At 35.9% G+C, this 25,034-nt stretch overlaps 1 protein-coding gene across 7 annotated transcripts in view; it reads right to left on the bottom strand.

Moving 5' to 3' along the window:
- MAPK10 (mitogen-activated protein kinase 10) overlaps nt 1-25,034 on the bottom strand; it is a 361,702-nt gene that overhangs the window by 3,158 nt on the left and 333,510 nt on the right. For all 7 annotated transcript variants that reach the window (XM_060147171.1, XM_060147176.1, XM_060147169.1 and 4 more), the window contains 2 exons: nt 11,496-11,559; nt 9,712-9,789 (listed from right to left, as the gene is read on the bottom strand). In XM_060147171.1, the coding sequence (XP_060003154.1) occupies nt 9,712-9,789; nt 11,496-11,559 (142 nt within the window). The remainder of the gene's footprint in view (nt 1-9,711; nt 9,790-11,495; nt 11,560-25,034) is intronic.

Here is a 25,034-nt window from a genome sequence, read left to right as displayed (position 1 = left end):
ATTATACCAACATCCTCATGTTCTTTCATCAGCTTTGGCCTGTAATAATTGAGCATCACTGTGATAGGCTTCTCAGAATCATATTCAATTTTTCCACATCATTATTAAAGGGTAGCGATTAAAACTAGATATAGGATTCTAATAAAGACTTGATCAATTGTGGGCCAACAGAGTGAGATTACTGTCCATTTATCTCCTAGATGATATATCCCTATACTACAGATGGCTTTCAAATCACAGTACTAGAGTTTAGATTTAGTTTTGACTTGAAATATAAAATATTGCCCATGTAAATTTTTTTAACAGTTTCATTGAGACAAAATTCACAAATCTAATTTGTACAATTCAATGTTGTTTTAGGATAGTCACAAAGTTGTGCAACCATCACAAGAATCAATTTGTAGTGTTTTCATCACCCCAAAAGGAAACCTTATACTCTGTTTCTTACCAACCCGAGGCAATGACTAACTTACTTTCTGTCTCTATAAAATTGTCTATTCTGGACATATCAGTTAAATGGAATCATACAATATGTGACCTTTTGTGACTGGTTTCTTTCACACAGCATAATATTTTCAAGGTTCATTTAAATCACTACTTCATACCTTTTTATGGCTGAATAACATTCTACTGTATGAATACATCACTTTTATTTAACTATTATTAGTCACTGGTCATTTGATGGACATTTAGGTTGTTTCTACTTTTTGGCTATTATGAATAATGTTGTTATGAGCATTAATGTACAAGGTTTTATTTCTCTTGGGTAAATACTTAAGAGAATTGCTGGGTCATAGAATAGCTCTATGTTTAATATTTGAGGAACAGTCAAACTATTTTTCAAAGTGGCTTCATCAGTTTACATTCCTACCAGCAGTGTATGAGGGCTCCAATTTTCCCCTATCCTCTCCAACACTTATTATCTATCTTTTTGATGATAGCCATCCTAAGGTATGTGAAATGGTATCTCATTGTGATTTATTTGCATTTTCCTGATGGCTAATTATGTTGAGCATCTTTTCATGTGCTTGTTAAACATTTGTATATCTTCTTTGGAGAAATGTCTGTTCAGATACTTTGGCCATTTTTTAAATTGTGTTATGTTCTTTTTATTAGCGGATTGTAAGAGTCCTTTATATATTATGGATACAAGTCCCTTATCATGTAAGATTTGCTGATGTTTTCCTCCTATTCTATGGATTGTCTTTTCACTTTCTTTTTTTTTTTTTCAGTACGCGGGCCTCTCACTGTTGTGGCCTCTCCCATTGCAGAGCACAGGCTCCAGATGCACAGGCTCAGCGGCCATGGCTCACGAGCCCAGCCGCTCCATGGCATGTGGGACCTTCCTGGACCGGGGCACGAACCCGTGTCCCCTGCATCAGCAGGTGGACTCTCAACCACTGTGCCACCAGGGAAGCCCTCTTTTCACTTTCTTGATGGTGTCTTTTGAAGCACACTTTTTAAATATTAAGTTGGATTTAACTATGTTTTTTGTCATTTATGCTTTTAGTGTCATATCTAAGAAACCATTTCCTAACCAAAGATCATGAAGATTTACTCCTACGCTTTATAATTTTACCCCTTACATTTAAGTCTATGATCCATTTTGTGTTTCATTTTTGCATATGATGAGGTAGAGATTCACCTTCATTCTTTTGCATGTGGAGATCTAGTTATTCCAGCTCCAATTACTGAAAAGACTATTCTTTGCCCATGGAATTGTCTTGAAATCCTTGTTAAAAATCAATTGACCATAAATATAAGGCTTTATTTCTGCACTCTGAATTTCATTTCAATGATCTGTATGTGTATATTCATGCAAATACCACACTGTCTTGACTATTACAGGTTTATGGTAAGTTTTGAAATAAGGAAGTGTGAATCCTCCAACTGTGTTCTTTTTCAAGATTGTTTTAGCTATTCTGTGTCCCTTGGCTTAATGCAAACCAAAAAGTATTTTAAAGTATCTCAACAAAATAGACCTGGTGTCCTTTTGAGATAAGCTTTTTCTCCTTTCCTGGTTGAAATTGATTATGTGGACCTGTTCCAATCGTCACAGTGAAAGCTGAGTACTGATTCAAGCAGGGTGAGATAAGACTCAGCTGAGATTAGGCTCCCTTATAAGATTGATGTTTACAAATAAACACAAACCCACAACAATGGCAGCTAGAGAAATTATACAAAAAATATTGAGGAAATTTCCCCAGTAAAACACAAATTTTTATCTATAAATAATTCTGAATGAAGGCAACAAAAGTCAGGGCAGCTTTTAATAAATTCTTCATATACAGAGGATCACATTCCTACTGCACCTATTTTATAATCAGCATATTTTCAACGTATTTACCATTCTAAATGTTATGCCATATGGGTTAGCCTGTTATATATAGTTTTGTCACATGATTACTTCATGTTTATGTTTCCCTTGCTTCTTTTGATTTCTTTCATTATATTTCTTAATTTCTTCTATCTTCCTCTATCCCAACTCTTGAGCACAGAATAAGTACTCAGTTTAACAAAACGCTGAGTATCTTTTGTGTGTACTCTTCTAGAGAAGTTCTGTGAGGGAAAGCAAATTTCTCCCTGCTATGAAATGGATGAAACTGCTGACCTAGTTTTGGCCAAGGGAAATCACTTTGTTGTAGTTGTCTTTCTTCTCCTTTTGTTCATCAGCTGGCTTTCTGTAATTTCTATCTTCTATGTTGGAATGGTCCTGCCATCTATTTTATCAAAGTTGAATGCAAATTATAGTTGGTATTCAGTTACTCAAAGTTCAGAATCTTTATCAGCTGTATTTCTAGGGTTCCGTAGATTATTGTTCCTGATTTCTTATAGCACAAATGTATTAAAAGAGGTTCTCAACCTCTCTTCTAATGCTTCCTCTATAAAATCTCCATTTCATTCCCATGAGAAGCGTTGTATGAGAAGAGTTCCTCTTTATACAGTGCTATGATGGGAGAATCATGTGTATTATCTAGTGGTGTGCTGGAGTAGCTTTTAGCGGCTTTTGAGAGTCAGTTATTAACATTTCTTTCCAACTCTGCCCTCACTGATGTCACATCAGTAGCTTGAAGTTGATCACAGTGAGAATATTTACAGCATAGAAATTAGTAAATGCTATAATCAGTCATTTATTTAAAAGAGATGGTTGTTAAAAATTGTCCCCCACTATAATATAAAAAAACTTTTACTTTTGTATTACTTTTTCTATTGCACCATAATATATGCCTCTTGACTGTAGGCACCTCTGGCTTTACAGGATGATCCTCTCAAGTCTGTTTTTTGTGTAGGCAATAAATGAACATTTAAACCATAAAACCAAACACAAATAATAGAAAGGTCCAGACATAGATTTTGGTTTCAAGTTATTAGTTTACTGCCAAACAGTTTGTGACAATCTTTTAAATAGAACTGAACTGAATTGAACTTGATTATAATGTCCACTTGCCCAGGATATACTAGCAGTGTGATAAATATCCCTTCTTCCTATATTGTTTTCAGAAAAATCAGTAAAGATACACATTTTTTAAAATGTTTTATCATCAGTAAAGCATTACAAATTTTTGTCAATAAAAATGTCATTTAAATTAACTGAAAATACTAACAGAGTTGCAAACAAAAAATACTAGCTACTTTCAACTTTACCCGGAAAAAATTAGGTTTTATGGAAAGAAGTAACTTACAATAACAAAAATTTATCAGCTAGAAGTTATCTAGCCAAAGGTATTCATTATTTCAGGGGAAAAGGTTGTGCTGCTTTTTAAAGGAAATTATTTTCCTGACCTATCCAAACATTAAAAAAAAGTAGACACAAAGAATTAGAAGAACTACTATAATTTTTAAAAAATCACTGAGATATATTCCTTCTCTGTCTTTGTGATCTTCAGCTTCAATTTGTTTGGGGCTGAGGTTTTTAAGTAAAAAAATTATTGGACTAGATCTGTGACTAATTGGGAGGGACACACTCCCATGGGGTGCAGAATATGGAGGGGGAAGGGCTATATGTTAAAATCACCTGAAGAACTTTATCTTCCATGTAGAGTTTCTAAAAAATCTCTACCCATCCTGATGTTAAGCATCCCTATCTTGCTGAGTCATTGTTACTTGTGGGAGTTTTCCTTCTCAGGCACAATGAGGCAGTGAACAGACTGAGAGCTAGATGACTTCCTAGTCTGTTCTAACTCTAACGTTCTATAACAAATACTTTTAGATGAAAATTTATTTATATTCACGGACTGCTATTCCCTCAGCAATCTTTGCAAATCAATTCAGAAAGCAAGCAGCCATGCTATTGAAAATAAATCACTATTCAAGTGAAATCAGAGAGCAGAAGGGAGTACAATTATTTACTTAGAAATGTATCTGAGGTTTAGATTTATTACTTATTGATATACAAGTCCATCAATAAATTTCAAACCTGTGTATTATTAGGCAAATGTACATTTAACTTCCTATTTACATTTTAAAAAGCATCACTAAAACATGAGTTTGGGTATTAGAACAATTTTGTCACTGAGAAACCGCATTAACTTATTCCCTTGCTGCAGGGCTCCCAGCATTGTTGTGACTGAATATTAAGGGAGTCTATGTTGTAATATCACTTCATCCTAGCTATTTACAAAATAAAATGTGATATGCAACATTAATGAGAAAAGGTGAATATAATGAAGAATGCAAAAAAAGCTGACTTTTCAAAAGTTTTCTTGGTAATTGCTTTTTCTTTCCAGCATAGGTTACTGCATATATATATATATATATATATATATATATATATATATATACCGTGCACACACACACACACACACACACACACACACACACACACACACATACACAGTAGTGTTCCAATAAAAATTTAACAATTGGCTCTCCGGAGGGAGGAATGCCTTGATTTGTAGAGTCAGCCAATTTCTATGTCTTAAATCTTACATGGTAGATTTCAAGCTACAATATGAGGTCAAAAAACTCATAGTTGGATGTATACAAGTGGCTCTCATGAGCTGCAAGAGTCAACTCCAGCACATGGCTATTCTATGTCTCCACATGATGCACACAAATACATCAGACACAAATATGTCATATAATATATATTATACATATGATTTCTCAAAATTAAGCCAGCAATATTTTCCTTTAAAATCATGTTGTGAAAGACTGAATCCATAATCATTTTAACTATAAATTGTTTAAGCCAGTCAACTATAGTTTAGCGCATGTGTAGAAGGTAGATAATTTAGTATTGTTACAGGTAGTTGGAATGGTTAAAAAATAGTTTGGTCTTTTCACATGCACATAGAGCCTACATGGCATATTTTATAATTAATCATTAACATATTAAACTAAACAGGCATGCAAAAGAAATTGAGGAATATGCATTTCTAAAAATGAATAAATCAAACAACCACCTGAAAGCAGCAAACCTTTATATCTGAAGCATGAGCAAATGCCAAAAGCAACAATTTATGTACTGATACTTGGTTAATTTATCTTCATGGTGATTAATAGGGTGAATAAATATTTATTGGCTAAGAACATACTGAATCGCATACTATATTAAAGTTATAATCCTGTCCTGAATTCTGTCTTTGGAATAGCACCAAGAAACATGCTGAGGGAGGACCTGAGCAGCAATTTTCAAATATTTATCAAGCTACTATTATATGCAAGGCACAACACTCAGGCACTGCATGATACACAAAGGTGAATACATACCATCTTTCTTCTCAGTGAATTTCAATCAATAAGGGTAATAAGACTATGTTTAAAATACAGGTACTAGTAGGACCCATATGAAGAAAAGATCCTATTCTTTGGGAAGATATGAGAAGTATTTTGGAGCAGATATAAAAAATATTTTGGAACAAGGTGATATTCAATAAGAAAATACTTATGAATGGGCAGCATTCCAAAAAGTGGGGATCCAGTCAAGTAAGACAATGGCAATACAGGACCCTAGAATTGGTGTAGTATGAAAGGTGGAAAAACGTGGATTACAGAGGGCTATCCATGTCAGGGAGAGGTTACTAGGCTTAAATTATAAGTGATGCAAAGCCATTGGAGGCATTGATCAGTGGAATTATTGCTCAAACCTATAGTTTTGAAATATCAACTTAGGTAGAGACTGAAGTCTGGAAAATTATTTCAGGAAAACTTCAATCATAACGCTGTTAAAGGAAAGGCATGGTAATTAGATGTAAGACATCCAGCAAACAAAATTTTTAGGATGTAGAAAATGACTCAGTCATAAGGTGAGTATGGAGTAAAAGATTAATCAGGGGTTTCAGTCTGGGAGGCTAAGAAAATAGAGCTGCCATTAATAGAAATGGGAAAGTTGAGAAAAAAATTTACTGCTGAGTGGGTGAGTCTAAATAGAGATTTTAAACAAATTGAATCTGAATTGGCAGCAATCTCATGCATTCTGGCCAATATTTTAATTTCTCTATGACTAGTTATATTCATCATTAAATATTGTAGTGGAATTCGTTTATTTTCCAGTCATTCCAGAAATAACAAACTGCTCTGTAAACTAGTCTTCGGCTTTATTCACCTTAAATGTATTTCTTGCAAACTTAAAAAGGATTTACTCGGTAAGGACTCAGGTTCATCTATTCAGAGCATGTAGAAATTATTTATGTCAATAGCCTTAGACACTGTTCAGGAAAATCATCCAACACTTGGGATTAGTGCAAAAAATAAGCATGTAACTTTTTAATATCATACTTGGGCTTTTTTTTTTTTTTTTTTGCAGTACGCGGGCCTCTCACTGTTGTGGCCTCTCCCGCCGCAGAGCACAGGCTCTGAACGCGCAGGCCCAGCGGCCATGGCTCACGGGCCCAGCCGCTCCGCGACATGTGGGATCTTCCCGGACCAGGGCACGAACCCGCGTCCCCTGCATCGGCAGGCGGACTCTCAACCACTGCGCCACCAGGGAAGCCCAATACTTGAGCAATTTTTAACAAGCCCTCCTAAGGGTCATCTGACTGTTTTGTGGAACATAACTTTTTGGACTTAATATTCTCAATTGATTAGGGTCCAGACGTTTTACAACACTGTAAACTCGTAGAAAGCTGATAAAGTGAAACTCTGTTTGTTTGTTTTTTTCTGCCTGGTAGAAAACATAACCACAAAAATAGGTCTGGTTGCCCTGTAGGACATTTACAAGTTTTGATTTAATTTAGTAATCTTATTTCAGTGTTCTTTTTTCCACAGACTATGTAAATCCTAATTTCTCATATCTTCATGGAACTGCTATTCTGCCATTTCCCTCATTAATGAGTTAAAAGAAACTTCTTCATGCAATCACTTTATTTTTGCATAAGAATTATGGTTTTAATGATTAAAGAATTAGGCCTTAATAACATACAAATTTTGTTCCTTTACCAAATACTTAAACCTTTCTTCATATGGCAGACCATTCATTAATTAATGATTAATTGATCTCACTTGTACCATTTCTAATCCCATTTTTCCCACTCTGAGCTGTGCAGTTTACATAAAATGAATCATGGGAATAAGAAGACTTTTGTAGAAGTGTTGTGAAAGTATTGAAAAGAGAATTATGAATTTTTATGTCATCACAGATTAGTTGCTGTGGAGACCTGGTTGGGGCCAAGGGGAAAGTGGAGGAGGAGATGAGCAGAAGATGGGGCGTTCTGGAGTGGGTGGCATGATTCTGAGCTCTTTGTAAAAAGGAAAAAAGATGAATTCATGATAATTTCAAATAAAGATGACACTCCGCTAAACTTGTCCAGTCCCAGCCTGAGATGCTATCCACTTCACTGGATTCTGGTATTTTGTCTTCTTAATGATTATAAGAAAATATGTTCTGGCCATTATGGGAATTCTTAAGGTAAGGAGTCTTTCTGCCTTAGCAGGTGGTATCTTGAGGCTGTAGGATTCAGTCTTTGAGTTCTTTAATCAGCAGCAGATGGAACATGCAGGTAAGTTACAAGCAGCTTCTACAGACCTGTATTGATATGGATGCTAGGCTGAATAAATAGGGTGGGTAGACTACCAACCCCAATGATTCCCTTAACCCTCTTTGAGGAAAGGGAAGACTTGAGATAGAATCGGACGTTTCCTCAAATCTAGAGGTGAGAAACGCAGGTCATACAAGAATTGCATCTGTTTGGGCATCAGAGGGGCTGTGGGTACAAACTAAAGAGCAGTTATCAGTGTGAAGAATTGATTAATTCATTCTACCTGTTTCCCAAAGCAAGTTAAAGTGCATGGTAACCTCCATACCACTATGGAGAAGACTATGGAAGTTCCCTAAAAAACTAAATATGGAACCACCATATGACCCAGCAATCCCACTCCTGGGCATAGACCCTGAGAAAACCATAATTCAAAAAGGCACATGCACCCCAATGTTCATTGCAGCACTATTCACAATAGCCAGGACAGGGAAGCAAGCTAAATGCCCATTGACAGATGAATGGATAAAGAAGATGTAGTACATATATACAATGGAATATTACTCAGCCATAAAAAGTAACAAAATAATGCCATCTGCAGCAACATGAACCTAGAGATTGTTATACTGAGTGAAGTAAGTCAGGCAGAGAAAGACAAATATCACATGATATCACTTATATGTGGAATCTAAAAAAAAATGATGCAAATGAACTTATTTACAAAACAGAAATAGAGTCACAAATGTAGAAAACAAACTTATGGTTACCAGGAGGGAAAGGGAGGGGAGGGATAAATTGGGAGATTGGGATTGATATATACACACACTACTATACATAAAATGGATAACTAACAAGGACCTACTGTATAGCACAGGGAACTCTACTTAAACCTCTATAATAACCAATATGGGAAAAGAATCTAAAAAAGGGTGGATATATGTATATGTATAACTGATTCACTTTGCTATACACCTGAAACTAACACACCATTGTAAATCAACTATACTCCAATAAAAAGTATAAAAAAATAAAGATGGAAATGAAAAAATAAAGTGCATGGGAAAAAATTATACATCAAAGGTAGGACACCAGGTCTACTTTCCTCTAAACTAATAATCTGCAGCCTACATTTTTGCCAGCATGATCTAAGTGTTGTTTAAATCTAAAGATATTCTCTTTCTATTCAAAGTGTAAGTCTTAGGAAAAATATACTAGCATTAATAAGTATAAGTAAATTACCTCAAATAATTCTAAAGCACATTAGTAAGATCAGTAAAATATGTATATGTACAAATGTGTGTTAGATTCTGTAGATTGCAAACTGAAATATTTTCTATGCTGACTTTAATTGGATCTCATCTTGGTTAAGGCTTCAACTATGGTTACATCAACCTTGCTAAGAGTGCAAACATTAGAGTGAATGAAGGAAAAGGTTTTGGCTGGAGGGATTCCTGAACTCTACATTGACTCGGTGGTCAAGAGGGCATTATGGTTCTGAATTTTGATGAGGCACAGTTACCCTTTAACCAGCCCATGTTAACATTTCTTTAAGATTCCTTATTATCTTAAAATAAATTCTGAAAGAACTCTTGTGCTAGGTCATTATAATCAGAATAATCAGAATGAATGCCACACTAAATATCAAAAGAATAAAACTAAAATCATTTGAGGGAAAAACAGTCATGTGATATTAGTTCATGTGCTCTATTGGCAATGTTATTGACCACAATCTCTCCTTAAGGCCAAGAAAAATACACGAGTATTGGTTTATTGGTTATTCACTGAGAGTGAGTACCTGAAGGAGAAGGCTGTCCTTTCACAACACCATTCTTAGTCTTTTCTTCTGAATTCATGACTTCCTTGTAAATAAGTTCTGTAAGAAACAGTTATCAGTGTTATAAAAGTCAATTTTCTCCTTAACCCAAAGAGGAGAGTCATTAGTTACTGACAAGTAATAACATGTTGGTGGGGCTGAGTAAATTACAAACCAAGTGGAATTTCTTTACTCTTCTATTTCTACATTTTCTTGAAATAACACAGAGCCTGGCAAAAGTAGGTGCTCAATAAAGCATTTGACCAAGAAAATGTATGAAGAGTACACGTTACTTGTTTTCTGAATTCTTTGGGAGATTTCTGATGCATTCTAATTTTATCTCTTATGGATTTTAATGGCTCAGTTTTGAACCTCCATTTTTCTTTTATGTTCACTTCCTAAGAGATACACATATTCTTCTTGTGGCTTTATATTGTTACTTTCTATCAGTTTTCCAACTCTTATTCATCTTTTTGCTAGATTCAAATCTTGGATTTGTAAAACTAAACTTGCATAAAATCCAACATTAAAAAATTATTATATTTATTCCCAAACTTGCATCCATTTCTGGCTTTTTCATTACTAGAATTAAAAATATGTATATCTTCATTACTTTTTACTTTATAGCTTTTAGCTACAAATTATTCTGTGCCATTCATTCGTGCTTTGCAATGGCTTACAATTTATATAATCATCATCCTTTACAGGTATTTCTTCAGTTTTTCAGAATTTAGTCTATGTCCATCCTCCTCGAGTGATATTTATACCCTATCACTTACCTAATCATGAACACCTGAGTGCCTTCTGGTCCTTATTTAGATCAAATCAAGTCTTTTTCTGTCTATCATCCTCATCTTTTTTTTTACTTGATCTACTGTTTATACGTGCTTATTCTTCCATACTCTCCAACATGACCTCTTGAACAGGGGATTCTCTTTACTAACTTTATAACACTTTTTGCTCATTCTTACCGGTTGGTTTCCTCTTATATCTTCATTCTGGTATTTTCCTCAATTTTTTTTTTCTTTTCCAAACTTATAATTGTTAATTCTTTCAAGATTGCTCAAATGTTTCTTCCCTTCAGATCTCCCCTTTATGTTCCTCCTCATAATGAGCTAATCATGTGTTATAATCTGTATTTGGCTTTATCATATTTATTCTACTCTGTGGTTATTTATGTTAGTGGAACAATTCTTCTCTACCTTGTCTTACCCTGACTATGACCTTGATCATGCAGTATGTGTTTGAAAAAGTTTTCTTGAAAAAAAAGTTAATTAATGTATTCATTTACTCTTTTCTTACTTTAAAGGAGAATAAGCCACTCAGATACATGAATTTTCATTTAAATTCTCGAGTCCTATAAATCAAGTGAATGAATTCATATATTCACTATCTTTTATTCTATGATGACTAAAACCATCTCAGGCATAATTTTATCCATTTTATGTGATAATTTTATGTATAAACATGGAATGTTTAATTCTGAAATTTTTAATTAAAGTTTGCCCTCCACCATGACAAATATTTTGACAATCAGTACTATTTTTTATAAAGTGTCAGTAATTAATTCCTTTCATTCTTGAGTAAATGCAATACTGTTATTAGTATGAAAAGACAGATGAAGTTTTAGGAGCTTTGAAAATGGTCTAAGAGGATAGCACTTAGAAAATCATCTGTCACTAAATTGTTTTAAAAGGAAAAGCCTTAAAGATGTTTTCTGAGTTTCAGTAACGCAAAAGGTACACTTATTTAAGCAGTAGGGTCACCTTTCCATTCTTCAATGGTGTGTTCTCTTTCATCCAGCTGTTTGTCGTATATCTGGGGTGGGGGCTGCAGAATAAAAACAGACAATAAACCTTCTGTAATAAACTAAAAATAACTAAACTCTTACAATGCATGAGAATATTTTGCTATTCATTGATTTTAGTGGTGATCATAATCTCATATAAATTGTGGAGTAATTACAGTGGTACATAAGTTAAAATTTCCCCACAAACTTATGAAGGATTCATTTATATGCCAAATAAGCCAGCAGAATCCAAATCCTGAGAGCTCACTTCCCAAAACCGTCTGATTCAGAACTCAGGTGTAAGCAATTAATATTCAGTCTTTAAAAATCAAACAAGACACTTGATTACAAGGACCCAGAGGCTATTTCCTCCATTCACTAGCCCTATAATAGAACCCTACTAAAACTATCCCAGACTGATAAGATTTTGTTCCATTTTAGACACCTGTGAAAAGACTCTTTGTTTTTTATTATTATTATTATTTTTACATCTTTATTAGAGTATAATTGCTTTACAATGGCATGTTAATTTCTGCTTTATAACAAAGTGAATCAGTTATACATATACATATGTTCCCATATCTCTTCCCTCTTGCATCTCCCTCCCTCCCACCCTCCCTATCCCACCCCTCCAGACGGTCACAAAGCACGGAGCTGATCTCCCTGTGCTATGCAGCTGCTTCCCACTAGCTATCTATTTTATATTTGGTAGTGTATATATGTCCATGCCTCTCTTTCGCTTTGTCACAGCTTCCCCTTACCCCAAGTCCATTCTCTAGTAGGTCTGTGTCTTTATTCCTGTCTTACCCCAGGTTCTTCATGACATTTTTTTTCTTAAATTCCATATATATGTGTTAGCATACGGTATTTGTCAAAGACTCTTTAATACCTCTCAACAGATCGTACTACTAGTTCCCAGTGTAAAGAAATATTTAGATCTAATCAATTTTTTGTGTGTGCAAAGCATCATAAAACATCTTTATACATAGCTGTGTGCTCTATATTTAAATGATTTAAGATATTTTCCCCCCTCAGGCAGAAGCAGCTGCCAGTTGTCTAGAGAGATGGGTCACCTTGAACCCCTGAGTGGCCCCTGAGTTAACCCTCTCTAGGAGAAATGATGTGACAGGACCTTTAGTCTAACATTGAATCAGCATTCCTCTTGCTATGAGGAATTTGGACGTGGAAAAAGAGAAATTTTCACGAATCTAGGTGCCTTCCAGGAAGGAAGGTCTCAGATAGATTCCCTAACCTCTTCCTACCAATGTTTGGACCTAGGGAAATCTATCACGGTGACATAGAGTAGCTCCAACTCAACTCAAGTAACACGGAAAGAAAAAAATCTCTTGGAAAAATAGAGGTGAGAGAGGATAAGTTGAGGAGGTATATTGGCTAATAATGGCTTCAGGGCAAAGAAGAGCTACGAAATGTCTGGTGTCATGAGACAGGGTCCCAGAATTCATGCTGTCCAACACTCCAAAAGCAGCCATTTTTTTGTAAGAAACTAACAGTTACTCAATAAAGTGACTCAGGTCTATTAGGACAGCATCCCTCAAAAATGGCTGTTGAAGGAACACATCGGACAATATCTTCAGAGACAGCTTCTGACTTCTGTGGGAGGTTCTTTGGCCTGGGAACAGTACCCTAATACCACAATGGTTCTTCTTTACCGCATGCAGAATCTCTGGTAGCCTGAATCACAACAGACATGAATACTCATCCTAGCCCTAATATGCTGGGGCAGCCTCACATACTACAGAAGTAGTTGGATATAAAAATATAAGACTTTGATTAGTCGTGGTAGGGCAATTTAACACAATACTGAATTACTGAGAAACATCTACTGATGAGGCCAGACATTCCTTTAAAACCTGTGATCGCTACTGGGACAGAAGGCTTTAAACCAGCTACTGGGATTCAGATGTGGCTGACTGAGTAGCCTTTACTGAAAGAGCTAAACAGAACAAGACCCCACCCTACCCCATGACACTAGTGAGGACACAGAAACACTGATTATGTAAAGTTAAGGGCACTGGGATGATCGAGCACTGCCCCCAGGACCTGACCGAGGGAGGACCTTCTACCCCAAACTATGAAGAACTTCCCAATTATAGGAATATGATGATTTAATGAGTGAATGAGTAAAACAAAGTTATTTTTGAAAATCTGTGAAACTGTCATCTAAGTAAGCTAATGCAAAGCCAAACTCTGGTTATGTAAAGATGCTTCACCAAGTGGTAGGTTTTCTGCTTTGCCTCTTCCTGATCTTGTATAAAGCTGTGGTGAGGTCCTCATCTAAGTGGGCCTTGTCCAGGTGCCCCGCAGACCAGTGTGCACAGCTCTCAGAGCTCACACCCCACCCAGAGCTCTGTGCATTGTTGGCGCCTCTTCTAACAATAGACTCAGCTCAGGATCCTGTGTGGCTGACTTCTGCTTGCAGTGGACTTTTCCATTCAAGTTTCAAAATTAAACATGGCTCAAGGGTATAGTTTCTGTCAAAGTTCGTAAATGTTATTTTCTCTTTGCAACAGAACTATTTGAGAGAGGTTTTCCTTGGAGCTTCAGCATACAGCTGTTGCTGATGTAGAAAGCACGAAGTAATAGACTCTAACCACAAGCTACAAAGAAAGAAAACAAAGTACTGAGTCCAAGATTTCTCCTTTCAGTAAACCAGTGGGCTGCTTTAAACACACTTGCATTATAGTTATGGTTGAAAGGGGTACATGTTCAGGGTTTGTTTGGGTTTTGTTTTTTTTTAAAGAGAGGATTCAATCACCTGCAGTGGAAGAGTACTTCACATAAAGATGTCTTCTACATAAGAATATAAAATAGTAATTGACCAATAATCCAAAGAGAGTAATGTCATATTCAAACACATATATATATGTGCTCAGTCAGCAATTGTCACATGCAGTGGTCTATAATACTCTCTGCCCCTCCCTGCTAAAGAGAAGCTAGTGGTCTACTGGTCTGTTGTTCCTTTTCCCCACTTTATTAAACAGAAAGGATTCTCTCTTGCTAGGTAACAGTCTAAATAAAAAAGAAATGAGGAGTGGGTATCATGAGAAGGGCCCCAGAGAGTATTTTAGGAGAGTTTAGTAGATTAGAAAAATTTGAGATGTGAGAAAATTAAGGGTGAGAAGAAATGAAGAATAATTTATGGAGAGTTATTAGAGCCTATGATTTGCATGCTTTTGAATATTCTTCGAGACTGGAGATTCCCCTTCTACTATTTTGGGAGATTTGGGCTCTACTTCCCTGATTTAAATTCTTAGAGGAATTTATATGGATTGCATAAACAATAATGGATTAGATGTGCTTTATGATGGCACTATATATACATACACTATTTGTTTCAATTAAATAAGATAAACACATGGCCAAATACGAGTCACTATGATTTAGTAAATATTAGAATTAATTAATTTATTTATTAAATTCATTCATTCAATTAAGGTTTGGGGCACCTAGTATATGCTAAGCTATATTAGAAATTGAGATTTCAAAACTGAATAATGTTACTGCTGACCTCAAGGAGCTCACAATTTAGTGGGGTAAGACTTATGCAAAACAGATAATTAATACACAACATGATAAATAAAAGAAATATGTAGGTGGTATATGGGAGCAGAGTGAAGAAACTGTAACAGAACTGTAGCAAAACCTTTTTCTTTTTGGAGTAGGTGACACCTGTACTAGTTCAGTGAGCAAAAGATGTCTTGGATATTGACAAGATAAAAAGGGAGAGAGAAAAAGATGACTCTAGGCCACAGAAGCTAGAGAATAGAATGGTGGTGGTGGTTGTAGTTGTGGTGGTGGTGAGGTTGGTGATGGTATTGGTGGGAGGTGTGCTTCTCTGCTCCAGTGCACGCACATGCAAAGAGAACTGGAACCAGTTCTGTTATTATGAATTATAACTTATGTGGTCAGAAGTGACAAGAAATAAGAGCCGTGAATAGAGAAGTAGATGGGTCAGGGAAAGGCTGGATCAAGGATGGATTTGGTTACCATGATTGGAATGAAGACTTCTTCATAATGGGGGAGAAACCACTGAAGAATGCAATAGAATGGTATGGTCAAATTTACAGCCGGATTGAAGAAAAACACAAACTGAATTCAGAGAGAAGAGTCAGGGAGCTGCTGGATGAACTAGAAAAAAATTAAAAGGTCTGACTGGGGTAGGGAAGGTAAAAATGGGTAGAAAATATGGATTCAAGAATACTTAATAAATATTAATAAATAAAATTGGTAGAATTTTGTTTTTGATTGAATGTGATGATGGGAAAGAAGAATGACTCCCAGATTTCTAAGCTGAATAGCTGGACAATGGCAATACTAGTGGAGCCAACTAAAAATATAGAATGGAAAAAGGGAAATGAGCCTAAGTGCTATGTTGGCAGAGATGTCTATTTGATAATCAAATATATGATCTGATGTTCACAGGAATGCTGTTGACTAGAGATGTATAGATTTGAGACTATCAGCAAGAGGTGTTTGTTGAAATCATGGCAGTGGATGAGGTCACCCATGGAGAGTATGCAGGTAGGAAGAGTATAGGGCCGAAGTGGACCCCTAACAGACACCAGAGTTTAAAGGTTGACCAGAGGAAGATAAGTCAAAGAAGGAGGATGAGGGGGAGGAGAAAGGAACATTTACAGAAATCATGGAGAATGAGAATATTACAATGTTATAGAAGTGATCAGAGTTTCAAAAATAGGAGTTGGAAGTTTCTTGGAATTGAAACAAATAAAGCTTTTGGCTTTCAAGGCACCAGAAAGGCATGATAGAAAACATGCTTCTGAAATCCACAAAGGTTTCCAAACCTCAGAATAGCCACCACACCCAGAAAGATCCAGGTCGGCTTTTGGTGGGGGACATCAATATGAGCTAGCACCTAAAACACTGGAACAATACAGAAGAAATATCTTCAATGCTAACATGGATATGGGATATGAATAAAAAAATAAACAAAAAGGAACTGCAGAACAGATTGTGACACTGAAAAAAAAAAAAGGTAGTTATATGCTCTTAGATCTGCTCTCCCAACTATCTTTGAGGGCTTGATAAATGAAGAACACTCTTCTCCAATTAAGGGAGGCCTTTCTTTTTTAGAGAAGATACTATATGCTAGGCTCTTTATATATACCCTTACAAACCTCAGGTCAGGAAACTAAGATTCAAAGAAATTTTTAAAAAATATCTTGAAGTCACACAGGGCGAGAGAGAGTCATGGGCATATACACACTAACAAACGTAGTAAGGTAGATAGCTAGTGGGAAGCAGCCGCATGGCACAGGGATATGGGCTCGGTGCTTTGTGACAGCCTGGAGGGGTGGGATAGGGAGGGTGGGAGGGAGGGAGACGCAAGAGGGAAGACATATGGGAACATATGTTTATGTATGACTGATTCACTTTGTTATGGAGCAGAAACTAACACACCATTGTGAAGCAATTGTACCCCAATAAAGATGTTAAAAAAAAATATCTTGAAGTCACATAGCTAATTAATGATAGAAATTTGACTAAAAGTTTAATTTAATTTAAAGAATTTAAAGAATAATTCAGAGCAAATAGTAATTGAGTTGAATCTAAAGTAAGGGATAATGAAACAGTACCTAAACAATATTTAAATCAAAATCTTTATAAAACAAGAAATAGAAAAATAAGCAAATAGGGTGACTGTATGTCTAAATTTGCCCAAAACAGTTCCAGTTTGTACTTGCTGTCCTTGCAGTTATTAATAGCTCTCAGCTCCTTCACTCTTATAAGTGTTGGGATGATAATTATGTGAGCATCCTATATGGCAATGTTGAAACATGCATATTAGGGATCTAAGTTATATGGCAATGGGAGGATGGAGAAAACAACTGAATTACAGCACTTTTCTACCACTGACGTCTCAACAATTGCAGCTGTATCCTTTCCTGCTCTAGGACATCATGTTAGCATTTACTTCCATTTTCTCCACTTTTAGGAATGTAAAACTCAGATAAAAAATATGGCTCTTGCCAAAAAAATACATAAAAGAGTATAGTTCTACATAAGAAAATTAGGATTGAGGAATATGGATTTTTGGGGGCATTCTCTTGAGTTCTTACTGCTGGACTTGATTTCTTGATGAAAAGATCTTTTTAATCAGTACCTATTCAAATTCCTAATTGATTCTCCCAAGGTGGAAGTTGCTCTCTCTTGCGACTTCATTTTATATCATATATTTAAGTGATACTTCTTTACTAAGTAAAATGTATGAATTTATTCTTTCCTTAATCTTCAAGATAATCCTGTTTTCAACAGCATCATAGAATGTTAGTGGTGGAAGAGATCTGAGAGATTATCTAGTGCCACCCTTGTTCAATCTGCAAATGAGAATATGAAAACTCAGAGATCATTAAGTGATTTGTCCATGGTCATAGAGTTAATTAGTGGCAGACTTAGGGATAAAATGTATGATTTTTTATAAGAAAAGATGGAATGAAGGAATTCTTAGGGTTAAAGATGTGCTAAACTGAATAATTCAACACTCACAAAAGATTTTCATTAATGACAAATTTGAGCCTACCACTCTGATTTCTGCTCCAATTTTCTGTCAGTCTACACATGTAGCTAGACTTGGCAATTATCACCCAAGCAGTCAACACATATTCTGAAATGCTTTTTGTTAAAATATTTTGGACAACATCAGGACCTCTACACATATGAAAGAGATGAGAACCAGATATGAAAAATCTAAATTGTACATAGTTGTTCCTTTTATTCATCTTTGAGCCCTGAATTAACATTTTTTTCCATATCAGTCATGTTCTGACCATATGATAATCATCAAGATGTTGGTGTTTGTTTTCTGCTTCTTTTATCCTAATTAAGCATACAATATGGTTTTGTTCTACTTTTTCTCTGTGTGTGTTTGCAGTCTTGTTGAAAATGCCAATGAAAGCTTTAAATAGCATTGTCTTTCTGTTTGTGCATTCTCTATTAATTCAGCAGCTGGATCAAAGAAAATGATATTATGTCCTATTGAAACACGCTTTGTTTTTTCTTATTAACCTTTGCAATTTGAGGATTGCCAAAAGATTTGTGATTCAACCAAGGCTTCAACCAAGGAGACTGAATTTTAGTACAAAGTTAAATCACAAAATCTGTTTAAGGAAACGTGCAAAATTCAATTTTAAATTTCCCTGACCCTACATATATAGAATAAGTTCTCCAAAAGTATTTAAAATTTCTGATGAATAGAACATCTTAAAATTTTAACCTCCTGATTGGAAAATAAACATTTATATAGAATAATTTTTTATATAACACTAAATACATTTGTTTGCCTCTTTCTTTCTTTCTTTCTTTCTTTCTTTCTTTCTTTCTTTCTTTCTTTCTCTCTTTATTTGGCTAATGACACCATTTAGTACATTCTACTTTTTTCTAAAACTTTATATTCTCTGTAGTACCAAGAACAGTTCATTATCCACAATGAGGTTCAATGTTCACTTAACAGTCTTACCAACAATCTGCCAAGTTAATAAAAGTATAATAGCAATACATACAATCATCAAAATAACTGACTAAAAATAGTTATTTTTCGGTGTTACAATGTTTCTCTATTTTGTGATCTTACTATGCAGTAAACAATGACTTGGTTTCCAATCACCAAAAATGTAATTGCCTCTAAAAGTAGACAAAGAGAAACTTGTAATACACATCAGTTGATTTTTAAAAATTGTTTACACAGGTTTTAGGAAGTATGTCTGTGCTCTCGAATAGAAATTAAACTATCTAATACTACAGATGAAGCAAATGCCCTTTAAAAGTCTGATGAGTTGAAAGTACTCCACAATAGGGGGATAAAAGGTTAATAAAATCTGTCTCTGGAAACTAATCTGATTAATTCTTCTTCTTTTTTTTAAGTTATCTTGCATTGGGTCCCCAAGGAGGGCCCAAGAAGGAGATTCATGTGCAGGTGATCATTCGAAGAAGTGCTCTTGGGGTCATCCTGTAAGGGAGGGAAGGAGGACGGACAGGGAAACATGAATGACACTACAATTAATGACCTTAACGAGAACTGTTTTGGTACAGAAGTCTGACTGATCTGTGTGAAAGAGGAAGTGTGAGGTAAGAAATATGACTTAATGACAACTTATGAGACTTTGGACTACTTATGAGACTGGGTAACACCACTAAGAAGTATTTTGCAGGGGGTGGTGAAGAACTGAGAAGCTTTGGCAATTTGGATTTGAAGGGGACTGAGGGAGGCGTGTAGAATGACTCCTAGGGATTTGGTTCAATCACCTGGGTGGAAAGTAATGCCATGGTTTGAAAGGTGTGATGTGGCGGGGAGAAGGAGTCGGTTTTGGGTGACAGGGGATATGAGTCCAGTTCAAAATTCAACACGTTAATTTTGAGATACCAATCTAAATGCTAGTTATTGTTAGATTTATGGATCTGGAACTCAGGACGGCCGTATGTAACAATGCATAGATTTGAAAGTCATTTGTAGTAATTAAAATTAAGGGTTGGTCAAAGATACCAAAAATTCCCATGGAAAAAAGAAAATAGGGCTATAGGAGAAGACTCCTGGGATCCCCAATTCTAAGGGAGGAGAAAACAACTCAGACAGCACTGTTGACTGGAGAACAGGAATTCTGTCACCACAGTAATCAGTGGGGAATGTATCAGAAAGGAGGACATTTTCAGCCTATTCAAATGGCAAAGATGCACAAGATACCAATATTCTTTGGACTTGGGCCTTAGGAGGGCACTGGTGATCTTAGAGAAAGCAATTTCAAGGCTTGAGAAATGAACTAGAGTAATTGTGAGTAAACAAAGTCTAATTCTTTACAGAAACCTGGCTATAAAGGTGGAAGGTACTTCCATTGCTAATAGTGTAGTAAAAAAAAAAAAAAATAACAACTTTGATTCTTCTTTAAAATGAAGGCAGCTAGAGCATGTTTATCTGTATAATCACCAGTAGAAACCGAAAGATAGGACACACACAGGAAAAGAAGAGACCCACACGCAGAAAAGAAAGACCATATGTAAAAAACAACTGTATACTGGGTTTTTCTGGACTTTGTGTAACTGATTCTATTACAGCTTTATCACTTTCATCCTCGACATCCTCAGAATCTTAGTACCATACATACAAAGTTGATTTTCATATATTATCTCATTTAGTCCAAATAACAACCCTCCTCTTCTAGGCATACAACTGAAGTACAAAGAAATGACACAACCTATCAGTAAGTGGCACAGACAGCATTCAAACCCAAATCTATCTGAATGTAAAATCCATGTTTTTTGCATTTTTCCACCCAACTATAGCTTATAATATAGTTCATGGTAATTTAACCTGTTGAAATAAGTACATTTAAAAGTCTTCTTAACCAACCAAAGCAACAGAGAACAACAGGGAAAAAAGTCAATGCTGTCTCTAGCTGGAGGAACCCTCACAGTGCTATTAATTAGTATTACGGATATAAATTTCAAAGTCCACTCAATAGAAAGGCCAGTGTGTGCACTGTATTGTGATGCTGCCACCTTGTGGTTGGAAAAAAGACAAACATTAAGTATGAGTTCATCACTTTAATCAAATTACTCTCACCCATGTGTTCTCCACTTTGGTTGCATGTTGAAATCATCTGGAAGTTTTAAAAATGCTGATGCCTGAATCCCAGCCCCAGAGATTTTTATTTACTTGGCCTGGAGTGAGATCTGGGCATCAGGATATTTTAAAACTCCCCAGGTAATTCTAATGCGCAGCCAAGATTACGACCCCTGTTCTATACAGTAATCAAAGCAAGTTTTGTCATTTGCCTAAGTATGCTTCATGTGTATAGATAAAAGAGAAAATATTCAAGAGAAAGTAAATGATTTCCTCTCAGTCTTCAATGATATCTACTTCTTGGGAGAAAAAAATGTTTTGTAAACAGAAATCATCATGTGCTATGGCTTTGAAGAACAGGAACAGAGAGATTTGTGGATTATAATCAAAGTGGACACCAGATTTGTATCTCTTAATCAGATTCAGCCTTTGTCAAAAGAGAGAGAGGAGAACTCTGAGTTTCTTGAATAAGTCACAGAACTCCTCACAGGAACAATGGAAAGAGCACCCTTGACTCTGATACTAGGAAGACAAGTGACCTTGGGCAAGTCACTTAATTTGCAATGAGTCTTAATTATCTGGAAAAAGTTTCACATGCTGCTTTATTCCAGAGGAAACTAATTTCAAATGTATAACAGGTAATTCAACACACCTCTCTTGAGAACTTGCAATGTGCAAAACATTGTACTATACTTTGTTACATTTGGAAAGCACTAATGTTGTTTGGAGACACCACAGCACTAAGTGACCAGAGGAAATTTTAAAAACTAGTAATGCAAATTGTAATTATAATGTAAACTGAATGTAATTTAAAAACTCAATTTAATAATTTTATAATGTTCCAATAGTTTAGCAAGGAAGTTAAATTCAGTTTTCTCTATTTTTCTCTTCTATTCTACAGCTTTCTCAGATATTAGGTCACAAATTTATTAGCTTTATACCATTAAAAGTTTAATCATTACTTGAAAATGGAAATTCTCTTTACTGTTCTTTGGAAGTTAAATTTTTCTATGGTTCTTTAATTGAAAAGGCTGAGTAATTGCACCATCAATCACCCAGTGTCCAGGTCATAAATCTTTTTTTTATTCATTCATTTAACATATATTTATTAACCAATTACTATATGCTATGTAATCCTTGAATCCTACCACCCTACACCTTAAATCTAATCATTTATAAGTCATGTTGATTGCTAGCTTCTAAAAGTCTCTTAAATCCTTTGCCCATGTCTATTCTCAGGCCACCATCAGTTCTAACCTATGTTACTACAGATTTATCCCCCTGCCTTCCATCTTCCTTTTCTCTACTCCAATCTCACTTTGCATATAGAGTGATCTTTCAGAAGTTCAAATCAGATAATGCTGTTGTTCTGCTTGCTAGGTTTTTTTTATTTTTAATTGAAGTATAGTTGATTTACAATATGATATTAGTTTCAGGTGTACAACAAAGTGATTCATAATTTTTATAGATTATACTTCATTTAGAGTTATTATAAAATATTGGCTATATTCCCTGTGCTGTACAATATATCCCTATATTATTTACTGTATATATAGTAGTTTTGAATGGCTTCCCTTCACCCTTAGGATAGAGTGCATGCTCCATCATGTTTTCCTTCCTTACCTGGTCCCTGTTTGCCAGCCCCAATTTCTCCTTACCCTTCTCCATTGAGTAACCCCCAAAAATCTGCAGCTCTCCCAACCTTCTCTTGACTCTGAGTTTTTTAGCTCTCTCTCTCTTTTTTTTAATTTATTTATTTTTGGTTGTGTTGGGTCTTTGTTGTTGCACGTGGGCTTTCTCTAGTTGAGGTGAGCAGGGGCTACTCTTCATTGCGGGCTTCTCATTGCAGTGGCTTCTCTTGTTGCAGAGCACGGGCTCTAGGCACCCGGGCTTCAGGAGTTGTGGCTCGCAGGCTCTAGAGCGCAGGCTCAGTAGTTGTGGTGCATGGGCTTAGTTGTTCTGTGGCATGTGGGATCTCCCGGACCAGGGCTCGAACCTGTGTCCCCTGCATTGGCAGGTGGATTCTTAACCACTGCGCCACCAGGGAAGCCCAACTCTGAGTTTTTTGCACAACACTTTCTTCTGCCTTTTTTTCCTTCATTTGGATAATTCCTGCTGTATCTTTCATGTTTCTTTTTAGATATTAATCCCTTCAAGGAGCCTGCTCTAATTCACATTACTGAGTTGAGTTTTTTCTATGTGCTTCAATAAGCTTAAAATTTGGACTACTTATCACTCAACATTTACTGGTTTTACTTCTCACAAGATTGTGGGGACAAAGTCTTGAGGACAAAGATTGTATCTTCATTCACCAGAGCCTAACACTCTACATAGCATACAATAAATATTCAACAAGCCTTCTTTGCGAAGATAACATCTGAGCAAAGACTTAAATGAAATAATGGAGGGAGCCATGTGGATTTATATCTTTATGATTTAAAAAAAAAATCTGCTGTAAGTCTCTTCAGATTTCCCTGGAAATAAAACAAACAGACAAGGGATGCCACTATTTCTTATCAATATGTGTATAACTGGTAGTACACATCTGGACTACATTTAAATGTTCCGTTACATACCCAGTCCTTATATTTCACCAAATCATCTAAGTCAGATTCTGTGCCAAATACCAAAATTCTGTCTACATCTCATTCTCCACTATCAAACAACAACAAAATTTCACCATTTTTAGGAAACATAATCATCATGAATCAGGTAACCATTTTGGGTTGGAGGGAGATGGAAGGATCTTGATTCTTCTTTTGCTTCCAACTTCAAATATTGTGCAATAAATTTGGTAAAGATAGCGTTAGCGAACAAGTTGTTTTATTTGAATTACTTAAAGAATCAGTAATTAATGCTCTCTAAGACTGTTGTGAATTACTAGCCACCTCTTTTATATTATCTGTTACTGGCACTGAAACCAAATTCTCAACCAAACTGTCAACCACTTATTTTATCTTTTGCGGCAAAGGTGACGCGACCAATTTAGCTTACGACAAAGATACCAAACAGATGCACTCAGTAGGTAAAGCAGAATTTCTGCTCTCAAGGAATATTAGAGCAGTGGAGTCAGGGAGATAGACCTAAAAATGGATTATTTCAGCATAATATGTGATATGATGATGGCATGTGGAAGGTTCTAAAGAAAAAAATGTTAACCTAAAACTCTGAGAAGCAACAGATTTTATTGCAAGACTTTCCATGGCAAAAGGCCATATTAGCCTCAATCATACATTATAGGACAAGAATAAGCTAAAAAAGAGCTAGAAAAACGTTCTGGGCGAAAAGTCAGCACAGCGAACACAAATATTGCTGAGTCAGCCTGTTAAGACCATGTGCCATTTGCACCTCTGCCCTACAGTCACAAAGCTGAAGCAAAAGGAGCAGGGGAATAAAAAGACCTTCAGCACTCCTATATCAGTCACATGACTCAATAACAATTCACACGAGACATTAACCAGAGGAGATCATACTCCTCTAGTTAATGTAAATGAGTAGAGTAGCCCCAGGATAAGAATCCACAATGAATAAAGAAACATAGTTACAGAATTAGAAACTCTACCAAGGAAAACTGATTTGCCTATTCTTTACTGCCATTATAGGAATATTATTGCATTTTAACATAAAATTTAGTATTTTTTCTATTCCAAAATATTTTATTTAAAAATATACACTTTTGTTTTTGAATTTTATTTTATTTTTGTATACAGCAGGTTCTTATTAGTCATCCATTGTTTTTTTTGTTTGTTTGTTTGTTTTGCCGTACGCGGGCCTCTCACTGCCGTGGCCCCTCCCGCCCCGGAGCACAGGCTCTGGACGCGCAGGCCCAGTGGCCACGGCCCACGGGCCCAGCCGCTCCGCGGCACGCGGGACCCTCCCAGACCGGGGCACGAACCCGCGTCCACCGCATCGGCAGGCAGACTC

This window comes from Lagenorhynchus albirostris, chromosome 4, assembly GCF_949774975.1.
Source record: "Lagenorhynchus albirostris chromosome 4, mLagAlb1.1, whole genome shotgun sequence".
Taxonomy (NCBI): domain Eukaryota; kingdom Metazoa; phylum Chordata; class Mammalia; order Artiodactyla; family Delphinidae; genus Lagenorhynchus; species Lagenorhynchus albirostris.
This window is presented reverse-complemented; position numbering and strand designations above follow the sequence as displayed.